Here is a 19,150-nt window from a genome sequence, read left to right as displayed (position 1 = left end):
ACAACTATCAAAGCTCCCAACTGGGATTCCTCATACTCAATATTTTGCACGTCTGCTTCCCTAAGCTATTCACTGGGGCCCAAGCCATCTCCCTATTCATGGTGTTATTTGGTAAGCATACACAGTTCTTTCATTTGCATGTGCAGTAATAAGGTCATCCATCCATTCAGATATATCTTTTTTTAGTGAAATAATTATGAAACTAAGAGAATTTTTGTTTGTCTTGTGTTTTGGTGTTTGTTTTATTTGTTCTTTGTCTTGTTTTTTAAAGAAGGCATTTGGCTACTGGTCTCTCTGTGCAATGGGGGTGAGTTGACCTCTATAGCTTATATGCACAAGGGAGAATTACTGATCTGGTTTGATGGATCGTACAACCGAGAATTGCTTGGTTTGATAGTTTAACGAATATTTCCGCTAGTACTTGAATATGATGTATTTTCTTCATAGAAAGGCTTTGGCATTAAGATATTAAAATTTGATTAATACTGAAATGAAAGGTTGGTTATTTGTATCAGTTGTGTTCAACATAATGAATTGGAGAATATTAAAGATTATGCTTTAACACTCTTTACCCTTTTACAGGCCAGATTATGGGGACCACCCCGGCCATTCCTGGAATGTTACCAAACATGTTTCCTATAACACCAGGACAAGTAAATTATCAGTATAAACTATAAAGTAATGGCTCATAGTATCTTATTGAATGCTTTGGATTGTAATTTCAATTTTTTTGTGCAGTTCGGAGCACTTCCTCTGCTATGCCAGTTCAGGCAGTGACTCAGCAGGTTAGCAAGGAAAAAATTTACTGATCTATGTTATAAATTAATAATTGCACTATTCTTCTTTTTTGCTAAAAATAATTGCACTATTCTTCAGTTAGTACCATCTTGAGTTATCTCTTAGATTTGTTGGCTTGATCCTGGCTATGTTTACATTAGTCATTTAGTAGTGATGTGTTATTTTACTGGTACCGCTGCTAATTTACTGTTCACGGTTTTAAGCACTATAGCTATTAGTATCTTGAAGGAGCAGTGTTAGTATGGCAACATAGTATTGAAAGTGTAAAATGTAAATTTGCTTAATGCTTTTTCCTTTTTCAGTCGGGTGGCTACCTTATTCAGTCATGTAACTGCAATTGGAGGAAACACAGCCGGTCCAAATTAGTAAGGGTATTTGTTATCATTTTTTCTTAATGTAACCTTTAGTTTGCTAAAGTTTTATTCTCTGCTTCTGTCGGAATGGTCAGGAGATGCTGTTTTTAATGTTTACATGAACCATGAAAACAATTTGCTTTTGTGGAAGTGAGATCTGTCAAGGAGGCGAGTAATGCAATGGCATTAGATGACATTATCTTTGAGGTATTTCAATAGTTAATTTCTCTTATTTTTTAGGTGTAGCATACATTTTTCTAAAATTTGGTTGATGGTATGTATTGACTTGTTATTACAACTAGTGGCTTTTCTTCTCTTATTGTGGCAATTTTTATATCCGTTATCTTTGAGTAGAAATGGTACCTTTACTGCACAGGACACTACATTTTTCAACTACATGATGAGGCACCTGGGTGGTTGACAACCATTGAACCCTTTTCCACCATTACTCAAAAAAATTCGCAGCCTATGGGAAGCGTGCACATCAGATGCCACATTTTTAGTAAAAATAATGTTGTGGCATTGTAGTAAGAAAAGTATATCTGATCTGTGATGCTCAGATGCTGGGTATATTTAGACGAGTTGTTAGAGAAAAGTGGTAGATATTTTGATTGTCTTGTATAAAATGAACTATCCTAAGCTGACTGTAATTCCATAACCAGGGAAGAGCACCTGTGAAGGTCAGGGGACCTAGTGATTACAACCCTTCGCTGGCTGCTACTCTTGGTCCAAGCCATCCTAATCCTAATCTAAATCTTGGTGCTGTAGGATTAACACCTGGTTCAACAGGCGGGCTTGAGGGTCTTGATCGTAGTTTTGTTAGTGGGCTTCCGTATTATTTCATGGAGGCACAGATTAGGGAGCTTTTAGAATCTTTGGACCTCTTCCTGGTTTTGGTTTGGTGAAGGACAGAGAAACTGGAAAGTGGAAATTGTAAGTGTTATGCATTCTGTGTCTACTAGGATCTTTCTGTTACAGATGCTTGTGCCGCTCTGACTGGGATCAAAATGGGTGATAAAACTCCTACAGTTAGGTGTGCTAGTCAGGGTACCATACGAGCTAAACCTGAGCAAGAAAGTGTATCATTGCATGCACAAAAATTCGTTTGCCGTAACAATTCTTCGACGGGTTCCCTAATTTCTGTTTTTTTATTTATATAAAAAAAACTTTTTTTTTGTGTTGGTTTGAGGTTTTAGAGGCTTATGTTACAACCTCCTTCGGTCTGCTGCTAGCAAGGTTCTATGCTTCAGCTTAACTCAAGCGGTTACTGAGGATGAGCTCGATGATGAGGCCTTCAAGGAGACGAGGACATACTGGAAGATATGAGAACATAATGTGGAAAATTTGGTAAGCTTTAAGCAATGCATTCCCTTTCAGTTATATCTATCTAATCTATAAAGCCTGAAGGCTGTTTTAGAGTGAAATTACCGTTTTGTCCTTCTGTTCTATCGTGAAAAGACGGTGCTGCCCTCCTGCTTTATAACCGCTCGCGCCTCCTTCTCCTTCTTCCGCCAACTGTTTGCTCCTACCCCTATTGTCCAGCTGCAATTTTGTTCTGCTACTGTTTGCCAAATTCTTCCCGGTCTTGAGCTACAGAGACGGTTGCCTTGCGCTACAGAACCGGTGAGTTTCCAGCTACAGTTCCGGTGATGGACCGTTTTGTTGACTTATCTGTGGCCGAAACAACTCGGCTGTTCTTCTTGTGCCTCAGATTTCTTGCAGCTGTCCATCTGTGCACGTGTAAGGGAGGGATGTTAAGGCTGTTCTTCTTTTGGTGGGCACCTCTCCTCTCTTTATTTAGATTGTTCTTTCTTCGCTGCCTCCTTTCCATTTATCTCTCCGTGAGTCCGTGTATAATATCACAAATTTTTAGACTTACTATAATACAATTGCTTTGTTTTCAGGATCTAATCCCCATGCTCAAGGTGCAAGATTTATGCAAGATTCGGGAATCTCTTTTTGCAGTCGAAAAGAGGTATAACAAAGGTATGATTAATTTTGTTTCAAAGTTTTGGGATGACTACATATATGCGGATCTGAGAATTTTGTACATTAGTTGTTGAGTTGAAGTTTTATGTATATCTAAAAGTCTGGGAGAGCTTTCAACTGTATCTTGTGATAGTTAGGACATAGTTTAGAACTGATGAAGTACTCTCTCCACCAAGTGTTCGATACAATGTGTCAAAGAATTATAATGTGTCATATAGTTTAGCATGCCTTTAGTTTCATAAGTGTATGATTTGCTCAGTTTTTTAATGCTAATCTTATAGGTTTTATAGCATTCTAATTCTATAATTTATTTCTTAGAATTGATTCACTGTATTTAAAAAAATTGGTTGAAAGTTGATATAATTTTCTTTAGTATTTTGATGTTAAGCTTATAGATTTTATAGCATTCTATTGTATACTTTGTTTTGTAAAATTGATTCACTCTATTTTTGAAAAGATACAATGTTGAGAGTTGATGTAATTTTTTTGATTTTTCTGAATTTTGCAGGAACTTAGTGTCATAGCCATGTAATTTACAATAGTGCCATCATACTCATAAAACCTACAATGTGATTTAGCAATGCTGAGAAGGTACAAGAAAATATGCACTCTTTGTATTTCGTTTGAGTCAACCATTTAATTTTATTGCTAATTTCTATTTCATTCTTTTTATTTTACAACTTTTTATATTTTATTCTTTACAATTTGATTTTGTAATCTCAAACTACTGTGGTTTCAATATTTCCTTCTCCCATGCACTATGCTGGTCCAACTGAGGTGCAGTGGCATGCAAAGGGACGAATCAATGCAGGTGCAAACTTCTACATTGAGCGGATACGATGATTATGTTTTCATACTCTAGAATACTATCAGCTTTGCCCAGTATGCTCCTTCATTTTCAGCTGTGATACGATGATTATGTTTTCATACTCTAGAATACTATCAGCTTTGCCCAGTATGCTTCTTCATTTTCAGCTGCTACTTGATTTTATTATTATTCTATCAAATATTTCGCAGTTTTTGCATTATTAAGCTGTCAGATATATAGAATATAAGCTACAGATTCTGTTTATAACTGAAAATATTCCAAACTTTGTACTAACAGGATGTTTTATCCACAGTTAGTACAAGAAATGAGTTAACAACAACAAAAAAAGCAAAATATGAATTAACATCTTCTATTATTGTTAACAGAATTTTATATATCTTAAGGCTCCACTTGCTCAAAAGCTCAATTCTGGGTCGAAAACTGAATAAAATTTTTATATTATATCTTAACACTTCGCTCCCTCAAAAGCTCAATTTTGGGGTAAAAAGTAGCATGTGTAGGATACTATGTATACGTCAGTTGCCAACTGCTATGATAAGAAAAAAGCCTGTAGCATCAAGGAGTAAAATCGACTAGAGTCTAATATACACAATGGAAACTAGAGTTTATGGTATAGCTTCAACATTATTTCTGTTCAGTGTTCATCACAAACTCAACATGAGTTTATTCAGCATCTGCCAAATGATACCTGGAGAGAACCTAATTATTTATACATCTACAACTACCCAGTCCAATTTAATTCCTAACCAAGCTTCCTAACGAATCTAAGTCAGGTGTACATGAAAAAATGAAAACAATCATTCATCTAACCAGGGACCGGGAAAATAAATTAGATAAGCTGCGGAAGCAATGGTTGTCAAATGGGCATGGTGAAAAGAGTAAATCTGTAAATAATTCGTCTCAGCAACAAGGTATGTGCTGGAAGTTATTGATACATACAAGAGTTTACCTGGATTCATACTTGCATAAAAATCATTGTGTCTCTTGATTAAGGTGTGACAACAAACATACCCATGGCTGTTTAACTTTTAAAGCCTGAAGGCTTTTTATTTTGCTCTTCATTCTCATCTCTCATCAAATTGCAAGCAGTAGTAAATTAATTACTGCTGACATGATATGCTGCCAAAACAATCTTCATTAGTCATTTAATTGTGATGTTAATTCTCGTGGTTCTCAATTTGATACTGTGGTTTTTAATTGTATAAGGTTTTGAGTGTATAAGGTTTTCGTTCTTGAGTTTCCCGCTGACAGGATTGTGGACTTTGTGCGATTACTTATCGTATAAAGGATCAGGCTCTTTATACATATCTGCTGGTTTTTTTGGTTCATTTTTTGGTTATTGCAGCACAGTATGAGGATTGTAAGTTATTATGATCTGTAATTGGATATTCTACTTATATATGTTCGCCTGATTAAGTACTTCAAACTTGAATTTTTAGTTCAACTGCACTAACAATTAAGAATTGAGACATAGGCTGCTACTTGAAATATTAAGATTATAGGAAGCTTTTTTTGTTTGTTTTTACTTAATACGCTGAAATATGCAGGTTCACTTTGTCGGATTGGACCAACTCCAGAAGAACCAATCATTGAAGACGCCCATACAAGCTCAGAATTCTGTACGCTGTGATGAAGAAGGTTTTGCGCAGATTTAAAATTTTCCAGCATATTAAGTAAATTATATCAACTGTGAACATGGTTCCTCTTTGTTACGATCTCTGTTTTATTTGCTCTCTCTTTTGTAGATCATTCTTTTTGTTTACAGTGAAATCATAGTCTATAAACTCATGATTTTTCATTGTTCCAAAGGATATGATATATAATTATACCAAATTTTTGATATAATGTTTCTGATTGCTTAATATTTAAGTTCTGGATTAGGGAAATTTCTTGACATGTAAATAATATATGTATCATTTGCTAATAATGATCGTTCATTATTTCCGAATGATGCTGATTAAAGTTTAGAGGATATTTTGACGTTAATAGGTAATTCTATCCATTCGTTCTTCAATTTTTTTGTTAATTTTTTATTGTAATCTTTAGGTTAGTATACCAATCACAAGTGTTTGATATTATGCCTAAACGAATTTTGTATAGTATTCAGATTTTGTCGCAACTTTTAATGATTGATTGTTTGATTTCATATCGAAAATTGTGCAGGATTCAGTCTATTACATTTGGTTAGTTTTTCTGATTCTTATCCCACTTTCTGTTTCATAAAATATGGACTACACATTTCATATCTTATGCATCTACATGTTATGCACAATATGGACTATAGATTTGATAACTTCAATGATACTTTTGTGATATATGTGATATACTATTGTTGTTGTATGTTGATCACGATTTGGTAGGAAAAGGTTAGATGCCCTTCTATTTTACGTGTTATACTGTATTAGTACATGTTATACCGTAAACATATATTCAAAACTAATATTAGTGCTCCCAGATTTCTACAGCTTCTCACACGCATTGTCGATGAGCCCGTTCGCAATTCCTCTGCACAAGTATCGAGTTGTCAATTTGAAATTTGAATCGAAAAAAAGTACAACGGATGCCAATACAACCACTTTCTTTTTAATTCAAAATTTACGTATGCCTCTCTTCTCTCTCTTTCATATTTTTATGTGGTTTGAATTTTTGATACCATTTCTCTCTCTATTATCTCTTTACACTTCATTTATTAAATTAGTTATACTGAAATCATAAGTTAATTTTGATTGTAATGTTATTTCAGATGATTATATTTAAAGATTTGCAGCCATCTCGGATTCTATAAGATAAGTATCTCGAATGTTCTTGATTTTTTTTTAATACTCTGAACTGCTATTACGTGTTTGTATATCAAATGATTGTTTTTCAGTATATTCATTTACATTGTGGTTTTAACAATTATTTGAATGATATTCTGATTATTGAATTTGTTGTGTTCTAAATGTATGGCAAAAGTTCTCTAAGAAGTATAATAATAGGTTTTTAATAAACACCTTTTTTTACATTTTACCAAGCAGCAAACTTTTTCTTATTTCGTGTTTGCAACTGATCTAAGATAATGTATTTCATGTATTTGTGTTCGAGTTAAATGTGCCTAGATATATTACAAATGTGTGTTAAACTCAGAGTCGATGTTGATGCTTATTAATGTATTAATGTATGATGTCAACTACAAAATGCAATGTATTGATATATTTGTCAGGTAATATATGACGTTGATTACTAAAAATGTTTATTTTTAACTTGCACGGGGTGGAGAATTAAAGTCTTCGTTGATTTAAGAACAAGCAATCTGATTAGCAAAAGGTTAGGCTTCAAGATATGTGTTTACGTTTCATTTTGATCCTGCAATGTGCTTTACACGCTATTATGTTACATCAGCTATATATCTTTTGCTTTAATCCTTAGTAGAGTTGTATATGCAAGAACATTTAATTACTTTTACATAAGGTCTTGCACTTTAATCACTTGATATATAATTTATTGTTCTTTATTTGATTATAAAAATTTGTAATGGCGATTGTTAAAACTCTGATTGAAAGTAATGTTTTTTATTTATTTGAATGATGTTTATAAATAGATTTGTGATAAGTTTAAATTAATTTTATTCGATACTGAAACTTTGGATTGACGTTTAAAGTTGATAATGGCTATATCACGCAGATTCGCGTGATACATAAAGTCGTAGATGCCCATCAAACTAGAAAAGTCAGAGATTTGAGTGCTCGGGATGGTGGAAACTCTGAAGGCTCGGACTCTGAATCAAATGGTAAAAATATATAAAGTTTTCTCTTCACATTAATGTATTGGAAATACTGATACAGTAGCATCAGGACCTAACCGACCAAATACTGATGCACTAGCATCAGGAACTGACCGACCAAATACTGATGCTACACTAGCATCAGGACCTGACTGACCAAATACTGATGAACTAGCATCAGGACCTGACCAGCCAAATACTGATGTCATGTTAATGTAGCTGGTTTGCTTTGTATAAGTACATTTAGCTTAGACAAAGTGCAGCAGATTGTTGCAGTTAGCTTGCAGACCTCATAGCTGAATTGCTGCTGAAATTAATTATTCCCTGAATCAGTGAAGTTGTATTTTTTATGTTTGCATACCCATCCAATTAATAAGGTCTTAAGCTATGTAATATGGTGTTACCTAAAGTGATTGGTATAGTTACAAACTATTAAACTACTCTTTTTCTTGTAGGGATAAATTCTCTTTTTTCAGAAGGATTTAAACTGGTGCATTAAAGAACCAAAAGTGTTAATAGTTGAAACAAGGTAAACCAGAGTTGGTTGCAATTCTAGAATAACTAGGTTGGTTGTGTTGACTACAGTTTAATGGTTCCTCAATTATAATCTGCCTAACCCCTAGAGTGATTTCAGTGAACTGCAGAAGAAGCAAGTTGCCAAATTGTACACACTGCAAGCTTAGGTTTTCTTATTTGTTTTCTTTTATATGGGAGAACATGTTATTCTCTAGAAAGTGCATATCTAGGTTGCTAAGTTTGTGGCAGAACTTCTATTCCTATGCCGTAATTTTGCAATACATGTTTTTAATTTTCTACTAGGTCGTATTTATGTGTCATACATTAAAACATGTTTAGTTTCATTTTAAAAGTGACGCACACTATAGATGTTTTACCTTTTAATTGTGTGGTGCATGTAATATACTGTGTCGTGATAATTTGGACTCCCTGCTCCTGAAATGATGATATTAAGGTCATTTTCTTATATATGTAACAGTAGAATCTACTTGCTATATTACCTGGAGAAGAATATAGAAATTTCTGTCTTGGCTCTGCACTTGAAATATAAAATCCTCGACATTAGATAGTTAATATCTTAAGACTTCTCTGATCCGATTGAGGAATTGAACAAAATTATATCAAGTCTGCAAAAGGTACAGAGATCCTCATTTCAGCATTAATATCCCAAAATTTAAAAATGTAGCTGAGTGCATAGAAACTTTCTTTCAGGCATGTGATTAAGGAAGCATACGGATGTTCTGTTATTCTTGCTCATATGCCATTACATATGGGCTTTCCTCTCAATCATGAAGTCATCTGTTCTTGAAAATCCTCCGGATAAACTTGCACCAATTCTGATTCGAGATATGAGGTAACTCTTTTGATCTTGCTGCTTAATGTCTCCATGTCACAGGATATTAAGTATCTATTCTTGGGATTTTAGGCTTAATATTTTAGGTTAATTCCCTTTTGATGTACATTAAAAAGAGTTCACAAAATTTGAGATAAAGACAAAGAACCGCATTCCTTACAATCTTTCGAGCGAAGTTTCATTTTTCGATGTTCTGTATCTAAGTGAAATTTTACATGATATTTGTGTGGTGTTGTTGCACATCTATTCTCTATTACGCATGAATAAGAACCTACATTCATTTCCCAGACCTATCTTGAAATTTAAGAAGTTATTTTCTGTGACTGGACTATTGTTGTGGAAGGATAAGATGAGCTCCGCTATGGAGGTGTTGCACTTTTAGTTTGATGATCCATGCTCTTTAAGTACGAAAAATAGTTGTAGAATTGCAAGATTGTCACCCATTCACAGAGATGTGAGTTTTCTATATTATGCCAGAAATATATCCTGATGTATTGTTGTATTACGATTTACATTATCTGTTTATGCGAATGAATGATACAGGCATCGGAATCAGATTTAACTGTCTACTGTAATTGTGATGATTATTCTGGCCAGGGTGATAACGCTGTTGAGACCGACCAAGTACCGGAATATTTACAGGTCAACTTCATGGACCAACATTCAATGTTGCTTCAGATTAATAAAATAATAGTCAAGTAGTATGATGATAAATGGTTAGATGCAATTTAAAAACTCATTTTCAAATGCTTAGATGCAGTATTTACTTTGACTCGTGTTGCAAGGAATTAAGGTGGTTAATCCAGGTGATCCAGATCCAACCATCAAGCTCTGTGTTGAAAACCAAGCAGATCATGCAATGTGACTTGCATGATCTGCTTGGTTTTCATCTGTCCAATCCACTATGATTTTTGCAGAGAAGCTGTCTCAGTTTTAACCAGTTTAATTATCTGTAAGTACAAAAAATACCCATTTTTGCAGATTATGTAAGTGTATATCATTATAAAGGCATCAAAATTGATTTGATAGAGTCTCTGCTGTCTTGAATTTGCTAAAGTTTCTAATTTACTACTGACTCAACTTTTTATTTGCTTATCCCTGTATGGAATTCAGTGTGAAGATCAGGAATGTAGGTTAATTTGGACATGGGTTTTGTTTTCGTAAACAATTGTAAATAAAGTTGACATTGATAAATTAAGCTGCGGTTTCTTTAGGGATCTTCATATAATATTACTGTGTTCAAGATTATTTATACATTCATTATCTATTGCTGTTTCTGCAGAAAAATCTATTTATATTTTTAGTTTCTCTATCGTAATTCTCCATCGTTTAAGGTAATTTGTGTTGATCAAGTACCTCAATTGGGTGTACTTCATCAGGAACTTACTTGATCAGTTGGTTTTATGCATATAGTGCAAGTTTCCATTTCTGATCATATTTTAAAATTTGATCAATTGTTTCTTGATGGAAATTTTGTGTTTTTATTAGTCTTTTGATAGTTTTGAATCATGGGGTTGTTAAAATTTTATGTGTTTATGAATGGATGATGTTTTTAGTTCACTTTCTTTTGTTTCTTGATGGAAATTTTGTCTTTATTAGTTTTTTGATTGTTTTGAGTCATGGGGTTGTTCAAGTTTGTGTGATTAAGAACTGTTTTGGTGTCAAATTATATGTTCTTTGGCTATGTACCGAGGAAAGGTGAATTTTTAATGTTGTAGATGAGGTGTCTGTCAAGTGATACTTTTGGCTAGATAGGTGGTTGCTGATTATTTATTGATGGATCGTCGGAGCTGGTTGTGGAGGAGGAAGTCTTCCGATAAAAGTCTAGGTGAAACCGAAAGCTCTGGATTGTTGTCATCACACTCCGAAAGATTTTCTGATGAACAGGTTGGTTGGTTTATATCAAATTGTCTTCATGATGATTGCTTTTTGTTTGCATTCTCATTGATTGCCTTGACTTTTATGTATCTCGAAACATTGTTATTTGGCATAGTCCTGTTTTATGCAGTAAGAATCTTTTGTTCTGTATTTTGATTCATATTCATCTGCTTCTGCTAATACTACAGTTGCAGAATTGTTAACGTGCTTTTACTTCTTCGATGGAGTTCTAATGCTGTCATGTACGGAAACACAAGTGGCTACGTGATACCAGTGGGTGCAATTATACCATCTCAAGAAGGGCATCATCCTAATGTGGGATTAGGAGAAAGCAACGAAGGATTTGATGACTGCTTATGATTAAAACAACAGAAAACAACCATTTGGAAACACTGTATACTTCCAGCCAAACTTGGAACCATATTACGGATTATAGAAAAATAATCAAATACGTTAGAAATATAATACATATAATGTTGTTTCAAAATGTTTACTATAGCAAATTTAATACACTTACTAGAGCATTTTTTTATTATTTTATGTTCGGTTACTTTATTACCGCATTTTACACGACAAATTTATTTAAAAAAATTATTTTCATCGATAATAACCTTGCGAAGCGGGCAATACTTCTCGTTATATATATATATCAAGTTCTATATGATCATTATGTGCATTGATTGTCTTAGTGGCAAACTTTTCTATTTTACAGTGTAGTCCCTACGTTCTGCTATATATAATCAATTCACTACTTACATACAGAAGACAGATGACTTCTAACCCTGTAGTCATTCGCATACTTGTTTACCCTTACGCTTTATATTTTGTGTGTTGGGGATCATGACTTTGTATCTTTGTATGCTTATACTTCTTGCAGGTGATTTGCATAATGTAGTATTCTGCGCCAAATCCCAATGGGGAACCATCCCCATGGGTGGAATTAAAGTGGTTGACATAATTTTAGCTTTAGTTTTGATTTGTACTTCTACTAATAACTTTACAGTTTTTACTTTCTACGTTGTTTATACATATTACAAAAACGTATTCATTTCATTTGTCTAGTGTGATTCTATGGTAAATTCAAATACCTTTTGGGATATGTATGTGCAATTTTCTCGAACTAGTGTGCATTGCATCACACCAGGCACAATAACCACCGTATGAATGAAAATATGAAGCATAAAAACGTGTGTATTTTGGAATTAGTTACTCTTTTTTTTTGACAAATATGGTTTATAGCCTTACAAATGAGTATCTGTTCTCATAAATTCTCGGGGTGAGCGAGGACCGGGGACGTTAGGGGATAAACTTTTAACCACTTGAGTTATCAAACCGTGCTAACTGGCCGCATAATTTGGCTGAAGTAAGTGCAGTAAGGTATGGAGTAGAGGTAGCAAGGTATGGAGTAGAGGTTGCCAGACGATTAAGTTACGGCAATGTGGTTTTGGAATTTGATGGGTTAAATGTAGTTTATGCTTATATGCAATTAACAAGTGGGACTAACCTATATATATTCTTAATTCTCGATGAAGGGCTGACAGTTACTTTAAAAAAGTAACTTATTTATTTATATTTATGGACGAGTGTTTGTCGACCCAACTTATAAGCTTGATAAGTTGAATCTTAGTAACGATATACTTTTTCTCAACTTATTTTATTATTTTTTCACTTTTTTATTAATTTTAATTTTAAAATATATGTTTTTAAATGTTTTTCTAATTTTAAATCCACAAACTAAGTTAATTGTATTTAAACATTTTTTATTATAAATTATTTAAATAAAAAAATTCTATCTTTTAAGTAAAATTATCTAAATACTTATATAACTTATAAATATTTATCTACCTAACACTTATAATAATAATTATAAATCACTTATTTATTTTAAGTCATAAATTACTTATTTTAAGATTTTTCAAACGGGTAGGAAGTCTCGTGTATAAGTGGGGAGTTCAACCGGTCTAGATGTTAGTTATGTTAAAGAGCAAAGAACACAGCTACACATTTAGTTACTAGGTGGGATATGTTTTTGACGAAATGCAAATATATATTACTCAAACTTATCGGCCAACAAAGTATCCATCATTTCAATAGGAACAGACCTCCTATCGAACACTCGACCGGGGAAAGAACATGACTCCCTCGCTAAATAGTGAGCAGCCATGTTAGCAGATCGTCTAATAAAGAACAATTCAATGTTTAAATCACGAAGCATCCTACGACACTCCATAATAATGCTACCAAAAGAGGAGTTCAAACGAACATTACTTCTAATAGCCTGGACTACTGTTAAACAGTCCGTTTCCAGCACTACCTCCCTCCACTCCATTGCCTGCACCCAGCTTAAAGCTTCTTTTATTGAGATAGCCTCTGCATACTCCGGCCGTGCAACTCCATTGAACAAAGCTGATCGACCCTGAATCACCTCACCTTCATCATCTCTAGCCAACAAACCAATCCCATATTTAGATTGTTCAGTAAAAATTGCAGCATCGACCGTTACCTTGACTACATTCCGTTTTGGTTTTACCCAAGAACCTGCTCCATCACCATGAATTACATCATGATACAGGGCCTTAGTCGAATGAACTTGAGCATCTCTCCATTCTGCAAGGTACTGCTTCGTCGAATAAACTACAAAATTCACCTCTCTTTTGATAGTTCCAGACCATATTATTTCTAGCCTGCCAAATCTTCCAACACAATGTAACAATCTCCCCATGCTCGCTCTTTTCTGTTTGATTCAGCATTCGCTTCAGCCAACTTTCGAAGCTAACCTCTCCACCATTTTGATATGAATTACTCCTCTGTCTCCAACATTGAGCTGCAAACGGACACAGAACGAAAACATGCAAAATCGTCTCCTCCTCGCCATTACAGACTGGGCACACAACATTTACCGGAACCCTCTTTGCAGAAAGAACTGTCTTCGTTGGTAAACACTGAGACAAAGCCCTCCATATCATATTTAAGACTTTTGGAGGGGCCTTTATCCTCCATATATATTTCCACAGGTTGCTGTCATCAGAAGTGTATCGTGGTCCCTTTTGAACCTGTAACAACCGATACGCACTCTTGACTGTATATTCTTCCGTAAAATCCTCGTGCCAGTACAACGCATCCTCCTCCCCAACATCCCTTATCAGCGTATTAAGAATACAGTGTTGATCTCTGTGATTAAACAAATCCCCTATAATCTCTCTGTCCCACTGCCTACCCTCCATACTCATTAACGAAGAAACCATTGCTTGATCTAATCCCTGCAACTCGCTTGTTATACACGGATTCCTATCATCATTCAGCCATGGATGCCCCAATATTCTTATCTGACTTCCATCTCCTATCTTCCACCTAGCTCCTACCATCACCACACCTTTAGCTTCCCAAATACTCCTCCATATAAAAGATGGATTATCACCCAACCTCGAATCAAAGAAGTGACAGTCCGGAAAATAACGCGCTTTAAAGACCTTGGCTGACAAACTCTCTGGCCTCTTAATCAATCTCCAGCCTTGTTTTCCCAGAAGTGCTAAATTAAAATCACGAAAATTTCTGAATCCCACCCCACCATTCAACTTGTGCTTGCTTAACCTCTCCCAATTCATCCAAATAATACCCGACTTAACATTCTCCTTAACACCCCACCAGTAACGTGATAAAATTCTCTCAAAGTCTTTGATAATTTCCATAGGCAACAGAAACATACTCATAGCGTAAGTTGGTAAAGATTGCGCCACATTTTTAATCAGTACCTCCCTACCTGCTTGTGATATCCAACTTTCTTTCCAGGACATAACTCTTTGCTTCATTCTATCTTTCAAAAAACCCAACACTTTAGACTTGTTCCGACCCACCATATTTGGCAGACCCAAATATGTTGTTGAGTCATTTGCCTCGTCCATCTGCAAAGTCTCACAGACCTTCACCTTACAAGCCCTGTCAACATTCCTGCTGAAAACCACTGAAGACTTTGCAAGATTAACCTGCTGCCCCGAAGCTTCTTCAAAAGTCTGAAGTAATTCCATCATTCTTGAAGCTTCATCATCATTCGCTTTACAAAACAAGTAACTATCGTCTGCAAAAAGAAGGTGGCTAACTCTGGGCGCATTCCGACAAACTTTTATACCTTGAATTAATCTTTGAGATTCATACTTTCTCAGTAAGGCAGACAAACCTTCAGCACAAAGTATAAACAAGTACGGGGACAAGGGGTCCCCTTGGCGCAGCCCTCTACTTGGCAAAATTGGTCCCATCTCTCTCGAGCCATGAATTATATTATATGACACTGAATTCACACACTGGAGAACCAGATGAACCCACCAGCTATGAAATCCCATTTTGCTCAGAAGCTCTCTAAGATAGTCCCATTCAATTCTGTCATAAGCCTTGCTCATATCTATTTTAAGGGCCATACAACCATCCTTACCTCTCCTCTTCCTTTTTAGATAATATATCATCTCATAACCAACCATAATGTTATATGTTATCAATCTTCCTGGTATAAATGCATTTTGACATTGCGAAACAACATTATCCAGTATAGTCTTCATTCTATTAGCCATCACTTTAGTAATTATCTTAACCAATACATTACATAAAGATATAGGCCTCAAGTCCCCCACACTAATTACACACTTCTTTTTTGGAATGAGAACCACCTGAGTTTCATTTATATCCTCTTGCATTATACTGTCCTCAAAGAATTTCCTCACTAGCTGCACCACATCATGACCCACAATCGACCAATGTTTCTGGTAAAATGCTGGAGTCATCCCATCTGGCCCAGGAGCTTTGTCTGGGTCCATTTGAAAAATAGCATTCCTCACTTCTTCTTCTGTTACTTGCTGCAACAACTCCATATTATTTGCTTATGTTACTCCAGGGTCTATACAGTCGATAACTTCATGCCAATTGGTTCTTCTAGACTTAAACAAATAGCTAAAATGCTCTGCAATATGATCAGCTAAACCATTATCCCAGTCAACCTAGTTCCCTTCCCCGTCTTTTAGCCGATGAATCTGATTACTCCTTATTTTAGCTGTTGCTGAAGCATGAAAGAATTTACTATTCTTATCCCCTGAGTGCAACCACAATTGCTTCGAACGTTGCCTCCAAAAAATTTCTTTTTGTTCCAGAATTAACAACAGCTGCTTCTTCACCTCATCATATGCACGAACTGAATCAGGATCCCTGTACTTTCTCAGTCTACGCATTTCTATCTTGCATTTCTTTAATCTTTCACTAAATCTGCCTGTTACTTCCTTGCCCCATTGATACAAATTCTCACCACACTTTTTAATTTTACCCCGAATGTCCTCACCGCCACTCCCATCCCAGCTTTCTATAACCAATTGTCTACACATTGGTTTCGTTAACCACGCATTCTCAAACCGAAACCTCCTTTTCCAACCAACTTATTATCCACCTCAGGAACTACCAGTATCGGACTGTGATCTGAAACAGCACCTTCCAAGTTATATAACTTTGCCAACGGAAATAAATTAAGCCACGATACCGTTGTTAAAGCCCTGTCCAACCTCACCTCCATCCACTCTGCAGTACCACGTCCTTTTCCCAAGTAAATTGGTGTCCAACCAAATCCATATCTATGAGTCCAGTATCTGCTAACGTCTCATTAAAACCTTCTATCAACCAGTCAGGATACGGAGCACCTCCTTTTTTATCTTGGTGAGATATCACATTATTGAGATCCCCTATAACACACCAAGGAAGATTCGAGTCTCTCGCCAAATTACGGAGTAACTCCCATGTTTTTCTTCGTTGAGTTCTATCTGGTTCCCCGTAGATCCCAGTCAGCCTCCATTTATCTTTACCTTCCATGCTAATTTCCACATCGATATGATATTTAGACAGACTACGTAACTGAACCTGCTCTTTATCCCTCCACATTAGAGCTAAACCGCCACTTTTACCTATAGCATCTACTGAAATTACCCCATCAAAACGAAGAGATCTTCTCACTCTCTCCACTTTGCTTTTATTATCAATAGTTTCACATAAGAAAACAAAAGATGGCCTCTCTTGTCTCACCATTTTTTTAAGGAACTGAATTCTCGAGGGGAGACCTATACCTCGACAGTTCCAACTAATAGCACTCATAATTCTTGGCGGGCCTGCCTTGCAGCACCCGCCTCTAACTCATTTTTTTTGTTTTGAATGTTGATATCTTGTGAGTCCAACATCGTAATATCCAGCTGTGTATTTTCTACAGTCAGCCCATTTGTTTCACTCACCCTTCTCCTTTTTGGATCCCCAACTTGAAGCCCATGTTCAATTACATCTGTAAGCCCAATTCCCAAATTATTATTTGCCGCCATCTTATCTTTTGGGACTTGTCCACCTGTTTTTGAATTGAATCCCGAAATTGCCGTTATATCACTCCCTGCATAACCTCCCCCTCCTTTCATTCTGTTATCCTCAACCGTTACGATCTCATTGCCTAAAATTATGGGATTGAGTTTACCACTTTCCTTTCTCTCACCATCAATGTTTTCCCGCCCAGTTTTTCCGTCCACCACCGTGTTTGTTCCCGGAAACTGCCTACCCTGATTACCCCATTTCGACCCACTTCCTTCTCAATATTACTAGGTAACGGTTGAGGATAACAGCATGCTAGGTGGGATATGTTAATTCAGAGAGAACTGTGTGAACTCTTTTTCCCAGAACATACATGATGGATCTTGATTTTAGTTTGTGAAATGAAAGTTTGGATTTTGAAAAAAAATAGTTTAGAAAACTTTGATTTTATTTCACATTTTTTCTTACTATTTTTTGTAAGGACCGACCCTAAGTTTTGAGATATCATATACCATCTCATTTGTCCCAACTGAATTTACTTGGCAAAAAAATAAACTAAGCAAATTTTTTTTTGATAAAAATGAGTATAGAAAAAATACTAAACTCTAGAAAATAATGGAACTCGTAAAGAACTCATTTGATTATGAAAAAATGCCCCAAATGTCACTATTTGGGTTGAAATGTTCATCAATATCATTTTTTAAATAATTGGCCCCAAATATCACTCTATAACAGAGTTTCGTTTTCCGTTTTTATATAAACAAAAAACGTTATTTCGGTTACCGATTTCATATAAACAAAAAAATTGCATCATGAGAAAAAAACTCAGATAGAAACTGACGTTTTTACGAAAAACTAAGTTAAGTTTGAAACCCCGTTTTTATATTCATAAACTAAAGACGAGACTGCGTTTTTTACCAAAACAATTTATGAAATTGCGTTTTCATAAAAAATACAGTTTGAAACCATTTTTCAAACAAAAGCCTAAAACGAAATTGCGTTTTTTTTAAAAAAAGAACAGAGTTTATTTATCGCTTTAAAAAAACATGACTTCAAGTTGTGTTTTGCTATAGAAAAACTCAACACGAAACTACGTTTTCGTTTATTTTAAAAAATTTCAACCGAAACCCCGTTTTGAAGTGACATTGGGGGCAATAATTTAAAAAGTGACATTCAAAATCATTCTACCTCAAATAGTGACATTTAGGGTCAAACACCCTTTGATTATATAACAAAACAAATGATGACTTAACACTTAAAAAATTATTTTTCTAATATTTTACTAGTAAAATCTTTAACTAGTACTTTAAGAATCTGTTAGTATTTCCTTTCGATAAATTACATAACCAACTTATTTAGTCATTCTTATAACATAGAACAGATATTCGACCTAATCTACCTCAAATTTAAAACCATAATTTTTATTTTCAATTTTATGATCGGAGAAATCTCGCTTACAAAATCATAGTGATCGTATCCATTATCAGAAGATTTTTTTTGTTTGTTGTGTGTATGTGTTTTTTTTCTCTCTTTGGGTTTTATCCACTTATATATATGACTCATCTTGAAGGATTTTCGGAAGGAAAACCAGGTTTGTTTGGCTAAAATTAGGATAGGTGACGAGGATAACCTAGTGAACAGATGTGTTATTTCCCGAAATTTTGAGGATAACTGAGATAAAACGATTAACAAATAACAAGTAGGGGACGTGAATTTCAGAGTCTAACAGGAGGTTCATAAGTCGCAGGGACGAAGTCCACAGGAAGGGAGGCAGTAGGTTGTAGAGATGCACAAAAAGCCCGGACCCGAAAATCTGGCCCGGTCCGATCCGGTCAAAACCCGGTCAAGCCCGG

At 35.2% G+C, this 19,150-nt stretch overlaps 2 protein-coding genes across 8 annotated transcripts; one reads left to right on the top strand and one right to left on the bottom strand.

Annotated features, from left to right (window-relative positions):
- Nucleotides 1–541: 541 nt before the first annotated feature.
- LOC141723498 (uncharacterized) lies at nucleotides 542–11,514 on the top strand. 7 transcript variants are annotated; one of them, XM_074525316.1, is made up of 19 exons: nucleotides 542–653; nucleotides 739–785; nucleotides 1,101–1,163; nucleotides 1,247–1,358; nucleotides 1,814–2,498; nucleotides 2,610–2,925; nucleotides 3,056–3,137; nucleotides 3,649–3,731; nucleotides 3,924–3,951; nucleotides 5,517–5,607; nucleotides 6,425–6,568; nucleotides 6,713–6,755; nucleotides 7,219–7,275; nucleotides 7,633–7,738; nucleotides 8,188–8,883; nucleotides 8,960–9,101; nucleotides 9,645–10,053; nucleotides 10,820–10,988; nucleotides 11,168–11,514. In XM_074525316.1, the coding sequence occupies exons 8-12, from the start codon at nucleotides 3,721–3,723 to the stop codon at nucleotides 6,724–6,726; spliced, it is 288 nt and encodes a 95-aa protein (XP_074381417.1). In that variant the 5' UTR covers nucleotides 542–653; nucleotides 739–785; nucleotides 1,101–1,163; nucleotides 1,247–1,358; nucleotides 1,814–2,498; nucleotides 2,610–2,925; nucleotides 3,056–3,137; nucleotides 3,649–3,720; the 3' UTR covers nucleotides 6,727–6,755; nucleotides 7,219–7,275; nucleotides 7,633–7,738; nucleotides 8,188–8,883; nucleotides 8,960–9,101; nucleotides 9,645–10,053; nucleotides 10,820–10,988; nucleotides 11,168–11,514. The 7 variants fall into 7 exon arrangements, 3 of the variants coding, with proteins under 3 accessions (XP_074381417.1, XP_074381416.1, XP_074381418.1); XM_074525315.1 differs by having other exon boundaries at nucleotides 543–653; nucleotides 3,649–3,951; XM_074525317.1 differs by having other exon boundaries at nucleotides 543–653; nucleotides 3,649–5,329.
- Nucleotides 11,515–15,964: 4,450 nt separating this feature from the next.
- Nucleotides 15,965–17,033, bottom strand: LOC141659850 (uncharacterized). The gene is made up of 2 exons (XM_074466777.1): nucleotides 16,522–17,033; nucleotides 15,965–16,334 (listed from the first exon to the last, which is right to left on the bottom strand). The coding sequence occupies exons 1-2, from the start codon at nucleotides 17,031–17,033 to the stop codon at nucleotides 15,965–15,967; spliced, it is 882 nt and encodes a 293-aa protein (XP_074322878.1).
- Nucleotides 17,034–19,150: the final 2,117 nt, after the last annotated feature.

Source organism: Apium graveolens, chromosome 5, assembly GCF_009905375.1.
Source record: "Apium graveolens cultivar Ventura chromosome 5, ASM990537v1, whole genome shotgun sequence".
NCBI lineage: Eukaryota > Viridiplantae > Streptophyta > Magnoliopsida > Apiales > Apiaceae > Apium > Apium graveolens.
Note: the sequence above shows the minus strand (reverse complement) of the source record. Positions and strands in the feature narration are given on the sequence as shown.